A 25,369-nucleotide genomic window follows, 5' to 3' on the forward strand; every position below is an offset into this window, starting at 1 on the left:
TGTTTTTTTTGGGAATGGGGATGATTGTGGAGTGTTTCCACAGTGTGGGAACCGTGCCGCTGTCCATGGAGAGCTGGAACAGAGTCTGGAACACCCCCCCCAGCTGCTGAGCACAGTGCCTCAGGACGTGGCCGCTGATATTGTCTGCTCCAGGTGAGCTGGTTTCTTGAGTCCTTCTGAGGGCTCTCGCCAAATCCTGTTGACTGAAGGTGAAAGCTGACTCTTTGGGTATGAGTGTTGATTTTATCTCCTCAAGCTGGGTGGTGTTGTCTGACTCAAATCTGCAGTAGAAGGAGTTGAGGTCATCAGGGAGGGATGTGGAGCAGCTGCCCTCCACCTGAATGGTTCTGTTGACGGTGGTAGCTGTGTTAACAGACGCCATTGTTTTGAGTCCCTGCCAAGCTGAGGAGGCTCCACTTTGTTCTTGTACTTCAGCTTGGCAGCTTTAATGGCCTGCTTGACCTCTCTGTTAACCTCCTTCTTTTCCAATGAAGAAAATCCTCTTCTTTTTGTTCAGGATCTGCTTGAGCTCTTTGGTGATCCAGGGTTTGTTGTTTGGAAAGATGGTGACTTTTTTAGCTGGAATGATGTTGTCCACGCAGAATGAGATGTAAGATGAGACTGTGTCTACCTGCTCGTTGATGTTGTTTGAGTGAGAAAGGAGACTATCCCAGTTTGTGGATTCAAAACACCCTTGGAGGTAAACTAAAAGAGTGCTGTGTTTGTGTACAGCACTATGGAATATTAAAAAGTTGGATCAGACTGAAATAGGAATCATCTAAAAAAAGAAACTTGACTTGTCTCAGTGTGAAAAATGTAAGCTGTATATTCTTAGCTCCATGTGGGATTCAAACCCCAGACTCCACCTTTATAGCCCATGTTATTTGGAACCTTTTAAACCTCCTTTTGTATTTGTTTCAAATATTGAACACCAATAATATTTCTAAAGAACATTTTGTGAAGTGAGAAAGGAAAGCCTTGGCCACCAGAACCTTTGAAGTTTAAAGTCCATGAAACTATTCACACTGATCTCAAACTTTTGAATAAACTGAGCACGTTAGATGAAATGCTGTGTTTAGTGACGACCATGTTATTCATGTTACTGCACTAAGCTTTTTACTAACTGTTATTTTTCCTGATCTCTAACTTTAGATTACACTGAAGAATGGAAGCAGGCTTCAATAACACCACCTACCAAACAGACTATAACAATGCCAGAAACCTCACAGGACATGAGGATGACATAGATATGGATTACATACACTATGTTGTGACATGCATAGTCATCAGTATCGGCCTTCCTCTGACGCTCGTGACCATCTATGCTCTTTTCTCTCTGGTATGTACTTCATGACTTTATTTACTGTCTGTGTCATGTTTCTGTGGAACTGTGTGCTTGTCTGTAGAGGATCTGGATCTGGGTTTGGTACTAGCTTTGATATCAACTCAAAGATGATGTGAGTTTATACACATGCAGAATGCTTCTGCTTACACTGTAGAGGAAGAAACGATTAATCACACTAAACTTGGTCAGTAAGTTTGATTAAAAAAGGTCAAAGGAGTGTTCAATTCTGTCAGTGTTCATGGTCGTCAGAGGATGAAGCCAACCTACTTTTTTATTTCATGACTTTTGGGCAAAGAAACAGCAAAACATAGTGTATTCCATCAGTTATCAACATTTATGTTTTAAAGAATAGAATATTAAAAACTATGGAGAAGTATTACACTTTGTGAGTATTCATGGTCTCCAGAGGCTGACTTTCCCTCACCATTAAAGATACTCTTAAATTAACCAGAGATGGACTTTTTGTGAAATGTCTGAAGTGTCTATAGATATACAGTGTAGGGCTGGCCGATAATTCAATAACGATAATTATTGTGATAGACGTTCAGAGCTGAATGTAAACAGAGCTGAGACGAGGGACAGCGACACTGAAGAAAACTCAAAACCTATCAGCTCAAAGCAGAGTCGTTAGTCTGACACTGAGTCGACTCTGTGTTAACTAGTAACTTAATACACTTCATTAAATATACTTTCAGGATGTGGGTAAAGGAAGAGCACAGAGACAACTTCTGCTGTGCATTTCTAACATGTTTAATGTCCACCGTGACTGCAGGACAACTGAACACTGAATAACTGTGATGCATTCACTGCACTGTGGGAAACAACATCACTCTGCCTGTAACCCTTAGTAATCTTAAAGAGAAGATCACCACTCAAAACAATACTCTATAAACTGATACACAGAACACAATTTAATATATCTTTGTTGTAAATTTAAATGAAATTATGGAAGTAATCTCAATCTGAGAAAAATAAGAAACTACAAACTAAAACTTCACAAAAATCTCATCTTACATTAAAGATCTGCTTCCTGTTAGCAGCGTCAGAAATGATGGATTCAAGAAGTTCATCAGAAACTAAATCCAGATACAAACTAACAAACTGTCTTCTACTTTCACTCAGGAACAAAAATCTGACTTTACATTTAAATCAAATAATGATTTGATATTTATTTTGATAATTATCGATATCGACTGATATGAAATATTTTAGTGTGATAACATAATTTTCAATATCGCCCAGCTCTAATACAGTGGATATCAAAAGTCTACACACCCCTGTTAAAATGTCAGGTTTTGTGATGTAAAAAAATGAGACCAAGATAAATCATGTCAGAACTTTTTCTACCTTTAATGTGACCTATAACATGAACAATTCAACTGAAAAAAATGTTTTAAATCTTTTAGAGGAAGAATAAAAAAATAAAAAAATAAAATAATGTTGTTGTATAAGTGTACACACCCTTCCCAAACCTTTTCTCTCACGCTCTTACGAAGAAAAACATCCAAGCCCGGCAACATGTTTCAAAAACACACATGAAGTCTCCCAAAAACATCAAATGTTTTATGGTCTGATGAAACCAAGGTTGAACTTTTTGGCCATAATTACAAAAGATATGTTTGTCATAAAAACAACACTGTACATCACATAAAGAACACCAGACCCACAGAGAAGCATGGTGGGGGCAGCATCATGCTTTGAGGCTGTTTTTCTTCAGCTGGAACCAGGGCCTTAGTCAAGGTGGAGGGAAGCATGAACAGTTACAAACACCAGTCAGTTTAACACAAAACCTCCAGGCCTCTGTTAGAAAGATGAAGATGAAGAGGAATTTCACCTTTCAACACGACAACAAACCAAAGCATACATTCAAATCAACAAAAGCATGGTTTCACCAGAAGAACATTCAAGTTTTGGAATGGCCCAGCCAGAGTCCAGACCTGAATCCAGTTGAATATCTGTGGGGTGGTCTGAAGAGGGAAGTGCGCAGGAGATGCCCTCACTATCTGATGGATTTGGAGCTTTTCTGTAAAGAAGAATGGGCAAATATTACCACATCAAGATGTGCCATGCTGATAGACTCCTACAAAAAACACTGCTGTAATAAAATCAAAAGGTGCTTCAAACAATTATTAGTTAAAGGGTGTGTACACTTATGTAACCACATTATTTTATTTTTTTATTTTTCATTCTTCCCCCTAAAAGAATTCAAAAAAAATGTTCAGTTGAATTGTTCGTTATAGGTCAAATTAAAGGTGGAAAAAGTTCTGACATGATTTATCTTGGTTGTTATGTAGGGTTTGTAGGACTGTATAGGGTCCGAATGACTTCAATACACTTCGCTCCAGGGGTGTCTGTTAAAACACGGATGCCGAAACTTCTCTCTTTCAAGGATTTATTCGGAATTGCAACAGTTCAGAACATGGGACTCACTTAAGCGTGGTTCTGTAAAGAACAAAATAACACACTTCAGATAACAAATAATAGCAGGTATTGATATTCAACTTTACAATATGTATAATAATATCTTTCATAAATGCACACTATCTATTATCTATATCTACTTGTTAAACTTTATGGATAACGTTCAGACTTTCACTTGAGCCACCTGCATCAAGCTAACCAAATAACTAACAATTAACTTCACTATTCTTACTTATACTATAAATCTAAACAGACCAATGCACTAACAGCACAAATAAACACAACTTACTTTCCCATAGACGCACGCAACTTTGTCTGTCAACCGAGCAGTCAATCAGTCTGTGTTCACACAACCATCCACATTCACGTTCGCTGCACTCCTTTTTTCCTCTGCTGCGCGCTCCCGCGTCAGGTATCCAGCGCGTGCCCGTGTATGACCGTGGAGCGCGCGAGGAGCAGACGGTCACACTCTGGCTCTGTATGCAACAGACGTCCAGCTCCGATATGACGGCCTTTTGTACATTGGTCTCATATTTTTACATCGTAAAACCTGGCATTTTAACAGGGGTGTGTAGACTTTTGATGTCCACTATATATTGTTAGTTCAATGTAATACATAGTTCACATAAAACATAATTCACTCGTGAAAAATTCTCCTTAGTTTCAGGATAGTCCCTGACATGTGTGTAAAGTTATAGAGGTACAGCTTCTGAATGCAAACATGACACAACCCACCCTTCAGCCTTGTGCTCCTGTTTGACTGGGTCAGAGTGCCCCCCCCATGAGAGCATGAAACACAGGTCAAAGTCTGAATACAGTGAAATGCCAAGATGTCATGAGAGTCATAGTTTGATGAATCATGTCTGTTACTGCAGAGAGTGATGTTTACTTCTACCTCCGTTCTTCTGCAGGTACGCCAGGGTCAAGTTGCTCCAATATACGTCATCAACCTTCTCATTTCAGACATCGTTCAGCTCTGCTGCATGATCGTACTGGTGTCAAATCCTGAGACTCCCATGACTTCGACTGTCCAAAGCTTTGGTGTATTGTCGAGTGTTGGCTTCATGGTGTGCATCTCACTGGAAAGGTAAGGTCTGTTTAAAGCCGTGTATAGTGCTACAGTGTCTGATAATCATGTTTCTGAATGTTCCTGCACCTCCTCAAAGACCGTGTGTCCCTCTGGTTTTGCAGGTACCTGGTCATCGTGCACCCACTGTGGTACCGGTTCAAACGAACCATCAAGATCTCTGTGGCGGTCTGTGTCGTGGTCTGGGCCTTCCCTCCTGTTTGTTACCTTATTGTGTTTCCCAGGGTTTCTGATACGGTTGCATTTATAGTACTCTCCATTATCCTCATCATCCCCTTCCCACTGTTCATCTTCTTCCTGGTCAGGACCCTCAGAGCCCTCTCTTCCTCCGTCTCGGTCCACTCTGATGAAAAACGACGAATAGTTGGACTTTTGGTGGTGGTGCTGCTCATTTACACGCTGCTGTTCCTGCCCACCATCATTAGGTTTCTGTATGAGGTGGCTAGCTTTGGGTCTTCAATGTTCTTTTCCATGACCAGTATGGTAGTTAGTCTGAGTCCTTTGGCAGACTTGCTTCTGTATATCTTCATCAGAAAGCAGACCATGGGAAACTGTCTGGCCTCTTTGTGTTGTTGCATAGAGGAGAGCAATGATCCCACCACATCAGCAGTGGATGTTGACGACATTTAGACAGAAAGCTTTAAGGAGGCTTTTTTTTTTTTCGGGCTGTGAGAGGTTTCGATGACGCTGTGATTCCCGTTCTCGCGAGACTGGTGTAGATTCAACATGGCGGCGCCCGGTGCCGGTTTTTGAGAACAAACAAATCTCATACACCGTTATCGTAATATAACTTAACTAAGGAATAACTCCGTGAATCGGGACACGTAAAACCAATAATCGACAACCCTGGAGCAGCTGGAGGACTTCATTGATAGTTATTACTACCAACAGGCTGAAATGGGTAAGAAAGGGTCCGTTTTGCCCCTTCAGCAAAACGCCAGCGTTCCCCAGATTCCTCACCAAATCTATCTTTCACCTCCCAATCCGATTCGCCGACCCAAACAGATGCTCCGTCTAACAACCCCGAGGTTAGTGAAACTTTAATTTCAATTAACAACCATCTCTCCTCGATGGACTCGCGCATTGCTCTCGTTGAGTTATTGCATAAAGAATTCCAGGAGCTCAAGACCAGTTTAGAATTCTGTTACGAGCAAATTACTAAACTAAACTCGGAGAATAAACAACTTAAAACTGCCGTCCAAACTCTCTCTGCCGATATGTCAGGTATCCAAAGAGCGAATAAAGAACTGAAAGAGACAGTGTTAGAGCTGCAGGGACGATCTATGCGGGATAATTTAATATTCTCTGGCATTCCTGAAACTGCCGGTAACAATCCCGCGGAGTCTGAAGAGGCATTAAAAAACTTCATGGCCTCCAAATTAAAGATCACTGGTGACAAGCTAAAACAAATCACCTTCCACCGCGTCCACCGTCTCGGAGCAGTTAAAAGAGACAACAAACAACCGCGTCTGATCATAGCTAAGTTTGAGCATTATAAACACAAAGAGTTTGTTAAAAACCAAGGGGTACAGCTCAAAGGGACAAACTACGGCATGAACGACCAGTACCCCAAAGAGATCCTGGCTCGGCGTAAAATCCTCTTTCCGATCCGCAAAGAGAACATTGCCAAACAACGGAGAGCCGTGATAGCAGTAGATAAATTATATATCGATGGCCAGCTGTTCCGGGACCACGAACTGACCCCGTGGTTATTCTAACCTTAACACTCCGGATAGTACCGACAATATATTGATAAATACTCACACCAGTCTCACATGTACCTCCACAACTAATGACCCGACTTTTCCTTTGTTTCTATTATTTATTTATTTATTTATTTATTTATTTATTTATTGTCTTTCTCACAATCTTTGTATCTTGCACCCTCACATCTGTCCGTTCACCCCCCCCCCACCCCCCCCCCCTTTTTTTTTTCTCCCCTTCCCTCTCATTCCTCTATCATCAGACTGCCAGGCTGCCCACAGCTTCACACAGAGACTCACACACTCACCCTCTCTCGCACACACATGCTCACACACTCACTCTCTCACACATGCTCACATGCTCACACACACACACACACACACACACACACACACACACACACACACACACACACACACACACACACACACACACACACACACACATACTCACACACACCAAGAAGTATCTGGGGACTCTAAAATAATCAACAATGACTAAATTGGTAAGTTGGAATATTTGTGGTATTGGAAATCAGGCTAAAGCAATTCAAATTAAAAACCATCTGAATAAACTACAGGCAGACATCTGCTTGCTTCAGGAAACACATCTTATAGACTCAAGAAATGCAGTTATTAGATCCCCAAATTTCCCACATGCCTTCTGTGCGAATTATAACTCAAGACAGAGAGGAGTTGCAATTCTTATTAATAGTAAATTACAATTCACACACAATACAACCATCTCAGACCCAGAAGGCCGATATGTCATTATTAACATATCCCTCCACAATTACAAGCTAACAATAGCCAGTATATATGGACCAAATCAGGATGACCCAGACTTCTTTCACACATTCTTCTCTCTACTGAACAACTTACCAAGTGCAGACATTATCATTGGTGGTGATTTTAACACCGTTCCTCTAGACAGAACAAGCAAGGGAGGAAAACCAGAAACATCTCAAGCAGCAAGGACCCTAAAACAGTATATGGAGGACTACAGCCTCAGAGATAGCTGGAGGATAAACCATCAGTCAGAAAGAAAGTACACCTTTTTCTCACAAGTACACCACACATTCTCGAGAATCGACTACTTCTTAACTAGTAATTCACTTCAATCAGTCATTACAGAGACACATATACACCCCACAATCATTAGCGATCATGCTGCAGTATCGTTAAATCCAGTGGCGGCTGGTGGAGTTTTCTCCAGGGGGCGCTATAACTCAAAAATAGTACATGTTTGCTTGCTTTTTGGTAAATGTCTGGGGTATCACACCAGTGTATTTACATACACGAAAACAGCAAAAGCAACATTATAATGTCATGTACTGTTCTAACTTTTGTACATAAATTTTGCTCTTCTTTCCTTGAGAGAAATACATTTCTCAATGACTCTATGGTTAAAGTCAGGGATGCTTTTGACAAGTTTCTTCTCCATAGAGAGCATGGCCAATTCATTGAGACGATCCTGTGACATTGTGTTCCTGAGGAAGGTCTTGATTCTCTTCAGTGTTGAGAAGCACCTCTCAGATTCAGCAACATTCACTTGATTGTCTTGCTGCATCACCTGTAATAGATAAGTGACCATGGTGATGGTGTCTCGTGGCTGTAGTATTCATGCTGCCACTGGTGCAGTAGGCTAAATAGCTTCAGTAGATCATTGATTAATAAGATTTGTGTTTACCATGTGTATAAGCTGTGTAAGCTAATCATTGTCTCAGTACTTATTTAAAGAGGTGTAGATATTATTCATGCATCACCAATTAATGTGTGTGTAGTAATGATATTACATGCTCGCCAGCAGAGGGCACTGTTACACTGTGTATAATGCTTGTTAACAAATAATCTGTCAAATAATAGCATTACTATTCCTGACAGTTTAACTTTTCTGAAAAGTTCTTTAAATCAGTAATACCTGTCTTAATCCATGCTGGGTCAGATCCTGATGTTTGGAAATGGAGGCAGGGAAAGCAGACTAACGCATTAGCATCACTGCATGTAGTTAGCCTTGTTGCTAAACCAGGTCCTGGAAACAGACCGGGTGTATTGTCTCCCTCTGTCTTTGGACTGATGATTAATGTTGATGTTCGGCTGATCAGGTCCACGCTCTTTCACGTGGAGCTTCTCCTGATATGTTCTCCTCTCTAAAGGTGATGTTTTGAGTGACTTCACTGAGTTATTTACTTTCTCTGCGTCTCTGTCCGATCGTCTCCTACTCCCACGGCTCGAGCTGTCAATCAGCCGCGCTTGATGACAGACGGCTGTGACGTCAGCCCCATGACAGGAGGGTGGTGGTATGTAAATCAAGCTGCATTCAGCTCTGGGCGCAGGGAAGGTGCGCCCCGACACGGCCCTATCTCTTGTATTGAAGAGGAGCTACTGCGCATGTACAACTTTTAACGAGAGTCTATGGCCAAAGATTTCTGCGCCCCGGAGGAAAACCGGGGAAAACCAGTCTATGGGGAAAACCCATAGGAACATACGTCACCAATCAGACAACACAGATGAACGAAACAGCTTTGCTAATAATTATTTAACTATACAATATTAATCTTGCTCATTTTAAAATATATATATATATACAGTTCAGAATATTATTTTATTATTTATTTATTTATTTATTTATTTTTTAATGTCTTGTGGTGGGTGGTGGGGCGGCGCCCTAGCGCCCCTATTGGCCAGCCGCCACTGGTTAAATCGAAATATTAATACGCAACAGAAACCCTCCATCAGATGGAGACTCAATACATCATTGTTAAAAGATGATGACTTCAATCAGTTCTTCAACCAAGAATGGTCATTTTTCTTGGAAACAAATGACTCCCCAAACATCTCGCCTACACTGCTATGGGAAACCGCCAAAGCGGTATTACGTGGCAGAATCATTTCATTTTCATCCTACAAAAAGAAGAAAGAAGTACTAAGAGAAAATAATTTACAATCAAAAATAGTAGAAATAGAAACTCTATATGCTGAAAAACCAACAGAAAGCCTTCTTGGTGAGATCAGGAGACTCAAACTGGAGCTAAATGAAATTATCAATAAAAAAACCACCTTCCAGCTAGAAAGACTAAGACTCAATGACTATCAAAATAGCAACAAATCAACTAAATATCTGGCTAATCTAATCAAACAGAACAAAGAAAAAGCAACCATCTCATGTATCAAAGACTCTACAGGTAAACCTCTCCACAACAACAATGAAATGAATGACGTGTTTAAGGAATTCTATAGAAAACTATACACATCTGACCTCAACCCAAGTGAAGACGGAATTAATCAATTGCTTAACCCAATTAAACTTCCACAGCTCGTAGAAGATCAAGCAAATCATTTAGACAGACCCATATCTCCAGAATAAATTTTTCACGCCATCAATAAAATTCCAAATAATAAAGCTCCTGGTCCTGATGGTTTCCCTATCGAATTCTTCAAGCACTTTTGGGAAACCATATCTCGGCTCTTTATCCGTATGATTACAGAACTCACAACTTCAGCCATAATTCCTTCAACGATGAACACAGCAATGATAACTGTACTTTTAAAACCAGATAAAGACCCAACTAGCCCATCCAGCTACCGCCCTTTATCACTCATTAACACAGACATTAAAATTTTTAGTAAAGTACTCGCATCCAGAATTGAAGGTGTTATCCCATCCCTCATCCACCCCGACCAAACAGGTTTTATTAAAGGACGTCAATCATCTGACAACACCAGGAAGCTATTTAACTTAATGCAATTATCACAACAAAACGACACAGAAAGTGTAATATTATCATTAGATGCTGAGAAAGCTTTTGACAAAGTCAACTGGACATTCTTATTCCTAACAGTAAAACAATTTGGATTCAAAGAGACATTTATAGGATGGATTAGAGCACTTTACACTTCACCAATGGCCACTGTTTCCACTAATGGGTTCATTTAAAAAAACTTCCCCCTGCACAATGGTACTAGGCAAGGATGCCCACTCTCTCCTTCCCTCTTTGCACTATTCATCGAACCACTTGCAGCTTCAATCAGAGAAAATAGAAATATAAGAGGTTTCCAAACATCTACAACAGAACATAAAATAATTCTTTACGCAGATGACATACTACTCCTATTAAAAGACCCCCAATCCTCCCTCCCAAAATGCTTTAATATAATCGCATCATTTTCAAAAAAATCCGGATACTCTGTTAACTGGTCTAAGTCCACAATCTTACCAAACAAATTAGAAGAAAAAAAAGTAGCAGCACTAGCTTCCAATCACCAACTCAGAACAGGGAATATCAAATACTTGGGCATTAATATCTCCCCCAAACTGTCTGATTTGTTTAATCTAAACTTCTCACCTCTCCTACTAACAGTCGAACAGGACCTACGCCGTTGGTCTAACCTCCCTTTATCACTATTAGAAAGAATATCATCAGTAAAAATGTCTATCCTTCCTAAAATCAATTATTTATTCACAATGATTCCAGTCACACCAAATAACTCCTGGTTCAAATCAATTAACTCGGCAATAACCAAATTCTACTGGAAAAATAAAACACCAAGAATAAAACTTACTACTCTCCAAAAACCCAAAGCCCAAGGCGGACTTGAATCCCCTGACTTTGAGCTTTACCATCTATCAAGGCGGACTTGAAATATTTGATACAATGGCACAGCAAATGTAATTCCTCCTGGCTTGATACAGAACAAGCACTCTGTGGGGACCTTCAACTAGCCGACCTTCCATTTATCACACAAAATATAAAACAACACCAGTGTTTCAAAAGTATAACAATAGCAACGACCCTCAAAGCTTGGTGGAAAGCTGTTAAAGTCACGAAGTCTCAACAAATTGCCCCATCCCTCCGCTCTCCCATCTGGAAAAACCCAGATTTCTCTTTTAAAAAGAAACCACTCCACTTCCCCAACTGGGTGAAAAAGGGCATCACGCACCTTCAGCACATTACGGAGGAAAACACTCTCATCAGCCTCACCAAACTAGTCCAGAAATTTAGTATCACCCCAAACTTTTTAGAATACATACAACTACAATCTATAGTGACACCAATCCTAAATAGCATTGTTAACTCGCCGGATGACCCCATTCCAATTGACAGAATTGGAATATCTTCAGCAAAAAAAAGAGCATGTCAAAAATATACGCAATCTTAAACCAGTCCGACACCTCGGTGTCATTACCGATATCAAAATGGGAATCAGATCTCTCAATAACAACTAACTGTGACTTCTGGAATCAAATCTGTATATACAACTTCAATAAAAGCATTAGCAAAAACTTACAACTTATCCAGTATAAAACCATCCATAGGACACACTACACTGTGGCAAAACTACACAAAATGGGATTATCAGAAACAGTCAACTGCACCAACTGTATTCAAGATACAACAGACACATATCTCCATGCATTTTGGACCTGCACACCGGTCCGCCAAGTCATCGACAGATTGTCAACCATGCTCAACTGCAACATCCAGCTGTGCCCAACAACTTGCATCCTTGGCGACATATCGGAAATAACACAACATAATAAACATTCCACCATTCTCTTAATGGCCCTAATCATAGCAAAGAAGACTATCCTCTTAAATTGGAAATCAAAGAGAAATCTAAACATTAAGATTTGGGAGAATCTACTAATGGACCAAATATCAATAGAGAAATGTTGTGCGACAGTTAATAATACACTGGACTCATTTGAAAGCAGCTGGCTTCCAATCATCACCAAATTAACAGCTTTAACTAACTGATCTCCAAACAACCACAAAACAAAACAAAAAAAGAATAAAAAAAAAATATTAGACTGCTAAATATTTTCATGACTTGAGTTTTCCCATATACTTCTCTCCAACCTATTGACTTACAGCCACATTCACAAACACATGGACACCCTCTTACCAGGGTTCATCATATACACACAATCACAAACCACACACATACATGTATGTATGCTCACACCCGTACACATATACAGGAGCTTTAAAGGGGCATTGCGGTAACTCTCGGATGGCCCTTGGGATTCGGCCTGGCACTGGTGGTCGGCCCTGCGCCCGGTGTGGTTGGGGTGTTGGGTTTGGTGGGGCCCTTTGCGGTGACGGTGGCCGGGGCCTGTGGTTGGGCTCGGGGCCTTTTGACGGGGGGCTGGCAGTGCCTGCTGGGTGCCTGCGCGGCCTCTGGTTCTACTGGTAGGGGAGGTGGAGGGGTTGTGGGGTTGTGGGGTCTGGTCCTGGGTTCCCCCTCTGGACGCTTCTGCACTCTGTCCCTGTGGCTGCCTGGGGCGGGGCCTGGGGGGCCTCCTGGGTCCTGGCGGTTCTGTATGGGGGGCGGGCGGGCGGGTTGGGCGGGCGGTGTCCTGGGCTGGGGTTGGCTGGCTGGCGTGGTGGTGGTGGGGTGGTGGGGGCAGGGGAAGGGTCCATTCATTGGCCTGCCTTTCCCTTCTGGTCTCCCCGGTTGGTTTTGGCCCCCCACTAGCCGGCTGCGCCTACTCTGTCCGTGCCCGTGCCCGTGCCCGTGCCCGTGCGGCCTGCGGCGGGGGTTGGATTGGGGCATCACCCTGGCTGTGGGCTCCCTGCCTCCATATGGGATACTGGGGTTGATCTCGGGTCGGGTACTATGCCCTGCCGGGCGGCTGTGGACCTTGTCCATCGCGGGGTGGGGGGACTGGTGGGTGGGGCTGGGGGGGTCGGGGACTGCTGGAGTGCCACCGCCCTAGGGCCCCCTGAAGTGGGCTTGCCACGGGTGGGCCCTGCCTCTTTTAACGCACTACACTAGAACAGTTGGACACAAAAAGACAATAGGGTTGGGGGTGCTGAAGGGTGGGCGGGTTTTATACAGGGGGGAGGGGCAGATGATGGGGCATTAATGCACTGAGGCTCTTCCCCCCTCTCCCGCCTCCCTTCCACCCCTCTATTTTAATGTACCTCGCTAGATACTGATATAGGTAAAGACATAGGGTTTGGGGTGTGGGTTGGTTGGACGGGTTTTATACGGGGGGGGGGGCAGATTGTGGTGCAGTAGAGTTTTTGGAGTCATGGTGAGATGGTACCTCTCCATCTAAGTGTCTTAGGTCTCTCTCTCCTTCTCTTTCCCTTAACCTTTGTATATTCTTATGTAATCTTTCTTTTACTTTCTTTTATTCTTTTTTTCTTTTTTTTCTTGTTTTGGTCCACCTAGGTGTGCACGCCCTCTTTTACAGAACATGATATTAGCTGTCAATAAAAGATAGGCCAGAGTTCTAAGAGGGATGGTGACGGTTGCATGCACACAGTCACAAGCACAGAAGAAAAAGGTTTTCTTTCTTTTCGTTTGCTGCAAGAATAAATTGCATTAATATTTGACAGTTTGTGACAAACATGATACAAACCAGAAATATATATGCAGACAAGAGGAAGAAAAAAAAAAAAAGAAAAAAAAAGAAAAAAAGAAAAAAAGGAGGCAGAGAGAGAGAAGAGAAAACAGAGCAAATGTACTCCATAATCAGAATATATCCAAATGCATGAATAAGGACCATGTTTGTCATGTTGTTAATCCTCTTTGAAAGCGTGAAAACTAGCTTCACACACTTGTGGATCTTTAATAAGTATATCTTTTACTTCTGCAGCAACCAGAACTTAACTTCATGACTCCTCCCACTCCAGGAGTCAGTTAACAGACGCAGTGATACAGCTGCTAGGCAATTCTAATTACTACTGATAGTTAGCATAAGTAAAGCGCTAGGCTAACATAACTTTTCATCTCTATCCCATTCAGCTTGAGAAGGCATTTGACAGAGTAGAGTGAGGGTTTCTGATAAAGGTCTGGGAAAATCTGGTTTTGGGGCAGAATTAATCAAATGGGTTAAAGTGGTCTACGCAGGGCCGAGAGCATCAGTGCTCACCAACGGACAAACGTCCCCCTTTCTTCAACTCATACGCTTCCATCTTCAAATGTTCTTCATGGCACAGAAATAAATCACATGATGAATTATGTGTAAATGTGTGTTTTCTTTTAAGTGCAGACACAAAAGTGAAATAAACCCAGTAACCTCTCACTAAACTACACATGGACTGTGCAGAGGCTACTTATATAAAGCTAAAGCTCTGTGAACTCTGCAGGACTGAAACAGAGCAGAAACACAAGAACTCTTAAAGTTTGCATGTTTAAATAAATAGATTTACAGAGGTGGGTAGAGTAAACCGAAACAGTACTCAAATAAAAGTAGTTACTTTACAATGATGTTACTCAAGTAGAAGAGTACTCGTAGAAATAAGTACTTGAGTAAGAGTAAATAAGTACCTATAAAAAACTACTCAAGTAGTGAGTAACTTGTGAGCAGTATCATATATAAAATTGTACTGTATTGAAAATGCTAATAACAATGTGAAGTGCACACTGCCTTTAATAAAGTGACATAAATAGGAAAATGCCAAATGAATGCTGTTAGGCATGGTTTACTTTCAAACAAAGAAAGAGGAGCTGCAATGTGCACAAACTAATGTACCTGCTTTCATTTTTTAAAACAGGCTGAAACTTAAAACTGTGTCTGAGATGTCATCAGAACATGGGACATTTAATGATCTATAAATCTATAATACTACAACATTACAATACAACAGATATCTATGCCTTCCAAACTTTATTTTTAACCTTTAACTTATTTTCAGTAGATCTTACTGAAAATATAACTTGAAAATACTAAAACATAGAACATTAAAGTGTTTAAAAAGGCCTGAACTTAGTCCTGAAGAATCTCTCTGAGGTGACTGTTGAACTTCAGAAGGAGCTGTTTTTACTAGCATGCTACCTTCCTCTTATAATTTAGTTTAAATTACTTTCCAACATTTATAATATGTTTTTAAGATTTAATGTTAACCAGTATGATCCTTAGCTTACTTCACTGATTACTAACTATAACATGTTTTTAAGATTTAATATTAACCAGTATGATCCTTAGCTTACTTCACTGATTACTCACCATGACATGTTTTTAAAATTTAATATGAACCAGTATGATCCTTAGCTTACCTCACTGATTACTCACCATGACATGTTTTTAAGATTTAATATCAACCAGTATGATCCTTAGCTTACCTCACTGATTACTCACCATGACATGTTTTTAAGATTTAATTGTTCTATGTTGAAGCTCAAGATTTCCACCTTTTAGAACAGAGTAAGCGGCGCATAATGTGACTGTTGCTCCTCGTCATTTGGAAGTTATGAGAGAGTCTGGATGTTGGGCACAGAGTAAACATGTTCCTCCAAAGGCGACAAAGGTATAACGCAGCCTCTCTCCTCAGCTGTTGGTGAAGGAGGGGGCGGAGCTACTTCTCCGTTCATTGGGTCTCATTCATGAAACGTGAGTAAATCTGTGTGTAGATTTGCACATAGAAGCTCACGCTACAAAAACTCTACTCCGGATTCATTAATGGCGCGGGAAACTCAGATTTGAAGTAAACACGTGTGTAAGATCACGAATGACAACCCATCGTAAATTGACAGCGCGCTCCCGGTGATCATCAATTAGCATGAATCCCCGCCCATGAATATCAAATAAACACCATATAAGGACACAGACCTGTGCATCTGGTCGGCCTGCCCTGCAATCAATGCGCAAGGAAAGAATGATGGAGAGTGAAAAAAGAACTTCTTCGAGGCGGAGATTGAAATTCTTTTGGGCGAAGTGGAATGTAGGAAGCACATTTTGTTTCTATGGATATAAAATGTTAAGTCTCTACATATAAAAAACATACATTTGTATAGAAGACTACATTCTTACCGACAAGCCAGCCGACTCTCACAGCTCCATTCTCCAAACGGGTATCAACGCAGTAAGCTGTCATGCGTCCCACCCGGCCACCGAGCCACCGAGCCACAACGTTGAGCAACACACAGTTTGCATCACATATCAGCTGCACATTCACGGATTGAAAGTTTTTCCGGTTTATGTATGCAAATACATCATCAGATGGAGCCTTGATGCGTATATGTTTGCAGTCTATGGCACGATGACATTTGGCATGTTGGCCAGCGCGCTTAACCCCCCCTTTACCTCGATTTGCCGTTGTGCTCCATAGAGGAATTGAATGTACTCCGGCCTTAATTCAATAATGCAGGCAAGTACTGCCGGTAAAATGTGGCTCATTGATGGCTGGGATATTCCAGATCTATCTGCCATCTCCCACTGGAAGGTCCCTGTGGCTAAGAATCCCAACATAGAGAGCACCTGTAAATGTGCGGGTATGGTGTGGCTTCTTTTAGTTGGCCTCGTCAGATTAGGCTCCAGTTAGTCTGTGTGGTTTTTAACAAGTAGTTCATCTTCTAAATAAACCTAATCTAGATCTCAAGCTTTAACTGCCAACTTATTTGTTGTAAAAATATGTTATATATATATTTTTAATATTGTGTCATGTTTAAATTACATGTCTCAAAGGTATCTGCGTATTGTGTAAATAACAGAGAGCAGTACGTATTAAAATTGTAATTTCCGTCAGTGACCAGAAGTATTTATGTGTATTCCTACATTTACACAAGTGCTACACACAGTGGGGAGCAGGTGTAGATTTTGTGAGTAGTTACTCACAGATCAGAGCTACTAAAAGATTGATGAATGTGGAAATCTGCGTAAATTTCTGCTGCACACGATTTACACACAAATTCGTGCTGCTCACGTTTCATGAATGAGACCCAATCAGTGTTGAGGTTATTTATAGCTCTGGATCAGAAGGAGGTGTGTTGGAGATCAGCTGAGTGTAAAAAAATATAAAATGAAAGAAATAGGAACGGTAAAAGCAGCGACTGGACAACCCAATGTAACAAAGTAAAAGTACATCTGTTTTAACATAAATGTACTTGAGTAGGAGTAAAAAGTACTCTGCAAAACAAATACTCTCAGAAGTGAAAATTTTTGAAAAAACTACTCAAGTACATGTAACGGAGTAAATGTAACTTGTTACTACCCACCTCTGTATATTTATCATGATGTGAAAATGTGCTTGATGAACACTGAGACTTCAAAAGACAGAAAAGAGGACACAGACTACATCAAAATGATGAAATGGTGCAAAAAGGCAAAGATTGGTGCTAAAAATGTTGTTTACTGCTCAAAGTAGTCTTAAAAACAACATGAAAAAGAATCGTGATAAAATCCAGATCGTGAAAAGATGATATTTTTCTACATTGCCCCTAATGGAGAACATTTTCCTGAAGAAGAAGTTAGAGTTAGCTAATGTTTACCCGGCTCGTAACACTGCAGCCCAGAGAACTGAAGACATATCATCAGGTATCCAGAACATTTAGGGACAGGAGATTTTATTTCATAAGCCTGAGATGATCGCACATATCTGACACTACCTAGTTACTGATTCAAAACACATTGTTAAAAGATAGAGTATTCATGTGTTACTTTAATGTTTCAGGTGAATAATGTCAGCAGGCGCTGCTGGCCCTTGGGTCTTTTCTCAAACTCAACTGTGACCCTCCTTGGAAACAGTTTGGACAGCCCTGGTCAAGGGGAACGACACAGGGCACCCCCCTCTCACCCTTATTGTTTACCTACTCTCTAGAGCCCTTGTAAAAGTCCTAAGGGCCCAAACAAGAAATCAAGGTGTGAAGGTAGGCGGCACAGAACGTAAACTATCTTTGTATGCTGATGATATTCTCTAGCTGTCCTCAGATCAAACTCTGTCACTCCCTGTTCTTCTGGACACAATCCAACAGATCTCACAGTTATCAGGCTGTAAAATAAATGGACACAAGTCTTTGGTTATGTAAAAAACTAAAGAAATACAAATCACAACAAATTGACATGGAAGCAAAATCATTGAAGTTGAACTAATGCTAACAAAATGACATTAATAAAAGGGTAGGACTCTTGAGGTGGGGAGTGTGTTACATAAGGTCCTGCAAGTCAATCCGGGACCAGAACTAGTTTAAGCCCAACTTCTTCTGAAGTGCCAAATTTCTTAGGAAAGCCAGAATTCAAAAACGGAGAGCCAAAACAGAAGTTGGAGTGATAGCAGGCCACAACAACCAGGGCCTCCCTGTCCAACAGTCATGCAGCGCAGCCTCAGAGCATCAGATGGAGGTGCGCAAAGGCCGCTGCTCAAACGAGGGAACACATGACCAGACCCAAACAAGCCTCCGGCTGAGGGAACCGCTTCCTATTGCTAACTCAGTGAGCTGCACTGCAAATAATTTGTCACACTTGTCAAGATTTGAATTCTTAGATTGAGACATGTTAGATGAATGACCTTGTTTTTAGAGTTATTTACTTGTTTGTAATCTTTGTATGTATGGTTGAATCTTAAATTGATTATGAACATGTCTTTTTGTCTCAGTTAGTCTGGGAATCTTAAATTGAGTGAATGACTGTTAAAATAAGCTACATTGGTTGTCTCACCTAAAGTCTCATCAAAATAAAACTTGTTTCAAGATTGAGTAACAACTTCAAGTTGCTTGATTTAAGAATAACACATACAGCATCTCTTCAAGACACAGTTCAGCTTGTATCTTATTGATTGCTCATTTTTCTGCAGTGCTAAATGGTAATATATTTGTTTTGGTTTGGATCTAAAGACTGTGTTTGAGCCATATTTGTATCAATGTTGTGTCTGTGGACTGTTTCATTTTGTTTGATGCACTTACTTGTGTACACACTAGGTGGTGGGTGTTGTCAAGTAGGGTGCAGAAGGCATAAAGAGAAGAAGACCCAATCAGTGGCAGGTGAGCTGCCTACCGGGTTAGCAAACACTTTTTGACTGTCGTCGTTATTGTCTTTGTGTGTACGTTACCCTGTTAATTATTCTGCAGGTTATGTTGGATGTAAGTGCAGCTTGGTTGGCAGAGCATAATTGTGTGTCGATGTAAATAAACCCGTTTGATGTCAATGCACAGAGTTTGGACCGTCATTCATTCATTCTGTCGAGGAGGACACGGGTCAACTGAGTCCCAGAAAAGCAGCCCCTCTGTGGCTTAGAGGGTTTTGTTTTGATTGGTGAAAACAAGCCACTATAGACTGTTTGAAATGTCTTGAAGTAGCATCAACCCTGAGCCACTATTAATAATGTTCTTGATGTTATATGTTGTTAATCCTGACGTTTATTAAAGGTTGCCAGTAATCCAGCTTGCTCTTGTGGTTTCTGTAGAAACATTTCAGAGGTATATTCTAAGAATAAGAACTGGTTTAAAGATTTTAGTTTTAGTTTAAGATGGATTAGGGTTTATTTTAAGATGAGCCAGCTTATATCAAGAAACAGTGTAATCATAGTTTTCTAATAGTGAGTCATTTTTTACTTAAAGTGGTGTTGTTTTTCTTGTCCCCAGGCCTTCATTTGCTCAAATTAAATATACAAAATAAATAAATGAGATTTTCTTTGCTTATATTCAGTATATTTGACTTACAGCTGTGCTGTAGGAAGTTTGTTTTCAAGTAGTTTGAGCTAAAAGTCAGCATATTCTACTTACTTCAACCCTTTCTAATACTTTCAGAGCCTGCTTATTTCTAGATTTAACAATCTCATTTTAAGATTTCTTATCAAGTAAAATGAACTTGCTGCATGGACAGATCATTTCACTAGTTTTAAGAAATGTTCACCTTGAATTCAGTTTTTTCATCCTATATTTGAGCTACCCTTTTTTGCAGTGTGAGCTGTGGAGGTAGCATGCGCCACAATGGCTAAATCATGCCGAATGATGTCTTCTGCCACGCCAATCAATTTCCCCGCCACGCCAGGCTGTAGCCACGAGGCAGGTGAGGGGACAAAGGAGACCAAGAGTGAGGCCCGGGTATGAAGCGGTTGACGGGCCACACCCAGGAGAGATTGAGTTGGATGGTGGCGCTGGCATTTGGGGTGTGGGTTGAGTCACTGTGGCTAATCTGGTGGGGGGCATGACAGGGGTGGCCACAGGAGACTGTTGTCCAAGAGCCAGCAAGTCATACTCAAATGAGCACTCCTCCTCAAAGGGTGGCTGTTCCACAGACAGGGAGTTATGGGAAGGGGCACGACTGGGGGAGTCTACTCCAACCACAGCCTTCAACTTGGTACGATGGACCTGTCTTACCTTGGTCAGGTCATCTACTAGCCCGATTGTGTACACAGAGCCACCTTGGCTAGGTGCCCTCAACACTTGATACTTCACAGAACTCCACCAATCCCGGGTCTTGTGGGGCCCCCTTTGCACTAAAGTCATGCAAGAATACAGATCTTCTCTCTCCTCCTCTGCTGCAGAAACCTTCATACACGCCTTCATAACCTCCAGATTGGACTATTGCAACAGCATTCGTTACGGCCTTCCCTCCACTGACCTCAGAGAACTACAACATGTCCAGATCTCAGCTGCCTGGTTACTAACCCACTCCCGCTCCAGAGCTCACATCACACCCATCCTTCAGCACCTCCACTGGCTCCCCATACAGCACCAAATCCACTTCAAGATCCTGCTCAAGCCCTCAATAACCTCGCCCCCTCATTTAAAAACCACCTCAAGACCTTCCTGTTCAATACAACACCTAACCTCTACCTCCGCCCCACCTCTGTCTTTGTTCTGTTTGATTTATTTGCTTTATTACTTTATCTATTTACTCCATTGTCCATATGTAGTTTAGTTTAACTCACATAGTCAGCCCTTCTTTTCTAGTCTGTCGTCATGTTGTTGTTTTGTCTTGTTTTTATATTCTGTCTTTGTTGTCCTGTATACAAGCTATCCAGAAGAATGACAATAAAGTTTGACTTGACTTGACAATCAATCAATCTTTATTTGTATACGCCAAATCACAACATCTGTAGATTTGGGGATCAATGCCAGGCCTCACTCTTCACATACTGAAGTGTCCTTGAGCAAGGCACTTAACCCCAAACTGCCCCTGTGCCTGTGTCAGCGGTGTGTTGGTTAATACTGATGTTTGTTTCACACAGCAGCCTCTTCCATCAGTGTGTGAATGGGTGAATGGGTGAATGTGAGGTAAAAGTGCTTTGAGTGGTCAGAAGACGAGAGAAAGCACTCCACAAGTACAGTCCATTAACCATCACCGTGTGTTTTTGGTGGCTGTTGTTGATGGAACAGCTTGCAATAGGCAGGTTAAATCTGTTTAAAATGATATGGCTTCCAAAGTTTTTGTTTTTGTTCTCAACAGTACCAACAGCTCCACCAAAGATGTTCTTTAAAAAAGTGTACTCTGTTATTACTGAGTTCATGTGGGGGAAGAAAACCTCTAGAATCAAGCGGAAGGTTCTGCATGTATCTAGGTCTGAAGGAGGATTCAATCTCCCAGATTTAGAGCTATATTATTTAGCCACTCAAGCATTTGACTTAAACCATACTTTTTAAAATACCTTAGAAGAGCAGTGGATTAAGGCTGAAAATGCACAGGTTAATCCTCAAAACCTTTTCTTGTATGTATTCTCAAAATCTAGGAATAACAGTTCGGCCAATTTCATGGTAAAAAACTTGACCTGCAAAAAGCCAGCCTTCAAAAACAAGAAACAATATACAAAAATTGGGGGTATATTACTTAAACTAAGCAAAATGATTCAGAAATACAAAATCTGAGACTTCTTTTCTCAATATGTTGAAAAATATTCTTAAATGAAGTAAATGCCTTATTTTTTTTGGGGGGGGGGGGGGCTTTTACACCTTTACTTTGTAGAGGAGAGGACAGTGGATAGTGCAGGAAAGTGGGAAAGAGTGGGGGAATGACATGAACCCAGGCCAACCGCTTCATGGGCGCAGAACTGAACCATTAGGCTAAGTCCACGCCCAGGTGCCATTATCTTGACATAATGACTAGGCATTACATTTCTTGAAACCAGCAAAGTTATACTAAAAACTAATTCACTTTTCTTGATGGAAAGACAAAAGTTAAGAACATATTTCTCATCATGTAGGATCATTTTCTGCCTTGTAATTTGGAAGAACTTATCTGAATGTAATTATTTCAGTTTGAAACGGATTGAAATGTTAAATGTTTTAATATTAAGTGTCAGTTTACACGACTGTGCCAACTGTACGAATACATAGTAGTACATATGTTCTATTGTTTCATTGAAAATAAAACAGTGGATTACATTTGGCTGTCATTTGTTTTAATTATGTGAAGAGATATTATTGTATCAAAGTCATGATTTCTTATTTCATGCTTGAAATAAGAATTGATTACTTTGAATAAGAAGTGTTATACTTGTGAGTGTTGATGAAACAGCTTTGGAACAGTTGGTATTCTAGTTTCAAGCATGTATTACTCAATATAGGTCATAAAATCTCAGTAACAAGCTGTAGTATCTTACTGAGATCATTTAGGACCAAAACACTCAAAACAAGTGAAACACTCCAACATAAAAACTGCTTAGTGAGAAAAATGATCTGATCAGGCAAAACATAATCAACTTTCACCTCATCTGAGATATTCAATCTTACTTAGATTTCAGTGTTTGCAGTGTGGCAGCCAGTTGGGAAAAAATGAAGAGTATGTTCAGTGAGTCGATATCAAATCCAAAACAAACTATTATTTGGGACAGTCCTGTCATCACTCTACAGAACTCCCCTTTAAACTGGTCTGCATGGAGGGAGAGAGGTCCAGAGACTATTGAAGACCTGATCAGTGGAAATAAGTGTATCTCCTGGACCGACCTTCAATCCACTTTTTGTTTATCTAATGAAGAATTGTTCAGGTATATGCAGCTTAGAAGTGTATTTAAAATGTTTGACCTACATTCTTACACAGAGCAGAGTGATTTAGAGGAATCTATTCATATCAGAAACATGTAATCATTTAATTAAAGTTTATAAGGTTTCACAGAAATCATATTCTGTTGAAACTACATTGTAAACTAGAATAAATTAATGGAACAAAGATTTAGAGAGGAAGGATATCAAACTGAGATGGAAGGACTGTTGGAGTTTAACAAGAGATATTACAGTCAATGGACATTTCATTTAATCCAATATAAAATAATGTACAGAATTTACTGTACAAGGGATAAAATCAAACAGTATGACAAAAATGCTTCAGGGAACTGTCTGAAATGTTGACTCACAGATTCACTGATTCATGCATTTTGGAGCTGTAGTAAAGTTCAGAGGGTTTGGTTGAAATAGAGCGCTGGTTGTCTGAGGTTTTGGGAGTGGAAATTAATTTCAATATTTATATTTGCATCTTTCAAGATGTCTCACATGTAAGAGTCAGATATCCACAAAGCTGGGTTATTCTTTTTTCCTCTATTGTATTTAAGAAAGTTCTTTTAAAACACTGGAAAGCTACATGTCCTCACTCACTTAAACACTGGAGTGATGAACTGAGATATTATTTAAAATTGAAAAAATCATCAGCCCTTGAAAAGAACAAAATATTTGATTTTGGAAACATATGGGGTAAAGTATTACACACACTCAGTTCATGTGTTTTAGTGAGAGTACTGAAAATTTGATTTGTGATCAAAGATTTTCTGTTATTTGGATCTATTTTTAAACAGCTAACATTTATTGAAAGAAGAAAAAAATCATGACATTTTAGAGATGGAGCTTGTCGGTGTGAGGAGTTGTTTTTTCTGTTCTGTTTGTGGATCTTGTTTTTGTTTGTTTGTTGTTTTGTGTTACTGTTAGTTTCATTGTCCCCTTTGTTTTATTGTTTATTTGTTTTGGTGTCATGTGTATGAGGTTAAATGTGAATTTAATAAATTCTACCATAAAATGAATAGCTTGCAGACTCATGATAAGGTTTCATGCATTTAGGTCAGTTAATAAGAAAAACCTCAGAGAGAGATGTTGAGGCCTCAGAGACCCTGGATCTATTAGACCTGTTCAAACACACTCTGCAAACACATTTGATTCTATTACACATCAGACTCTCTATACAGACAACAGTGTGACAAATACAGAAATACAAACATAAGAAACAACATATAGTTTTCACAAATTTATTCTAATTTTTTGTGTGGGATAAAACCGGAGCGACCCGGAGAAAAACCCACGGAGGGGGGGCAGCAGCTGTTTAGGGGGGCGTTCTCCAGGGAGAGATCTTGATAAGTTCTTTCACCCAAGTCTCATTGCTGGGAAGGGAGGGCCCTGAGTTGTCTTGGAGGGACAGGTTCTTCATTAGTTGGGCCAGATCAGTCTCCTCCTTGACAGCTTGATGGTTGGGGAGCTTCATCACCCAAAGCTGCTCCCGGACCTCTTCCAGCTCTTTCAGAAGGAGGTCACTCCACAAGGTTTGGGTTTCCTTCTCCTTGGTGAGCTGGTCCACCTCCTCCCTGAGCCTGTCACTGTTGTCCTTTTGTGATCTTAATTTGGAGGACAGCTCAGTGTGGCTGGTCTTGGCTTCTGCCAGCCTTTTCTTCAGGTCCTCCACCTCCTCCTTGGTGTCTAAGGCCTCCAGCTCCCAAAGCGGGTCGCTGACCTCGTCCAGCTCTTTCATGAGGCGGTCACTCCACCGGGTTAGGCTTGCCTTCTCCTTGGTGAGCTTGTCCACCTGCTCCTTGAGGTCTAAGGCCTCCAGCTCCCAAAGCTGCCCCCTGACCTCATCCAGCTCATTCATGAGGCGGTCACTCCACCAGGTTAGGTTTGCCTTGTCCTTGGTGAGCTTGTCCACCTGCTCCTTGAGGTCTAAGGCCTCCAGCTCCCAAAGCTGCCCCCTGACCTCATCCAGCTCATCCATGAGGCGGTCAATCCACCAGGTTTGGTGTTCCTTGTCCTTAGTGAGCTGGTCCACCTCCTTCTTGAGCCTGTCACTGTCCTCATTCTGGGATATTAATTTGGAGGACAGCTCAGTGTGACTGGACCTGGCTTCTGCCAGCCATTTCTTCAGGTCCTCCACCTCCTTTTTGAGGGACT

The 25,369-nt window shown here is 41.0% G+C and overlaps 2 protein-coding genes and 1 long non-coding RNA gene across 3 annotated transcripts; 1 reads left to right on the plus strand and 2 right to left on the minus strand.

The window, feature by feature from the left end:
- The first annotated feature begins 1,165 nt into the window (after nt 1-1,165).
- LOC117811867 (ovarian cancer G-protein coupled receptor 1-like) lies at nt 1,166-5,483 on the plus strand. The gene is made up of 3 exons (XM_034682354.1): nt 1,166-1,339; nt 4,678-4,853; nt 4,958-5,483. The coding sequence occupies exons 1-3, from the start codon at nt 1,166-1,168 to the stop codon at nt 5,481-5,483; spliced, it is 876 nt and encodes a 291-aa protein (XP_034538245.1).
- LOC117812142 lies at nt 3,726-4,226 on the minus strand. The gene is made up of 2 exons (XR_004631145.1): nt 4,056-4,226; nt 3,726-3,787 (listed from the first exon to the last, which is right to left on the minus strand). It is a non-coding gene; the product is annotated as an uncharacterized LOC117812142 (long non-coding RNA).
- Nucleotides 5,484-12,544: 7,061 nt separating the features above from the next.
- Nucleotides 12,545-13,210, minus strand: LOC117811868 (basic salivary proline-rich protein 1-like). The gene has a single exon (XM_034682355.1). The coding sequence runs from the start codon at nt 13,208-13,210 to the stop codon at nt 12,545-12,547; it is 666 nt and encodes a 221-aa protein (XP_034538246.1).
- Between the last annotated feature and the right edge of the window lie 12,159 nt (nt 13,211-25,369).

Source organism: Notolabrus celidotus, chromosome 4 (assembly GCF_009762535.1).
Source record: "Notolabrus celidotus isolate fNotCel1 chromosome 4, fNotCel1.pri, whole genome shotgun sequence".
Lineage (NCBI taxonomy): Eukaryota > Metazoa > Chordata > Actinopteri > Labriformes > Labridae > Notolabrus > Notolabrus celidotus.

What these genes read in the sequence shown, in the direction of transcription:
- LOC117811867 (XM_034682354.1), top strand. Translation starts at nt 1,166, where the DNA reads ATGGAAGCAGGCTTCAATAACACCACCTACCAAACAGACTATAACAAT. An exon ending in TCTATGCTCTTTTCTCTCTG is followed by an intron (nt 1,340 to 4,677) that starts GTATGTACTTCA and finishes GTTCTTCTGCAG; the next exon opens with GTACGCCAGGGTCAAGTTGC. An exon ending in GTGTGCATCTCACTGGAAAG is followed by an intron (nt 4,854 to 4,957) that starts GTAAGGTCTGTT and finishes CTGGTTTTGCAG; the next exon opens with GTACCTGGTCATCGTGCACC.
- LOC117811868 (XM_034682355.1), bottom strand. Translation starts at nt 13,210, where the DNA reads ATGGACAAGGTCCACAGCCGCCCGGCAGGGCATAGTACCCGACCCGAG.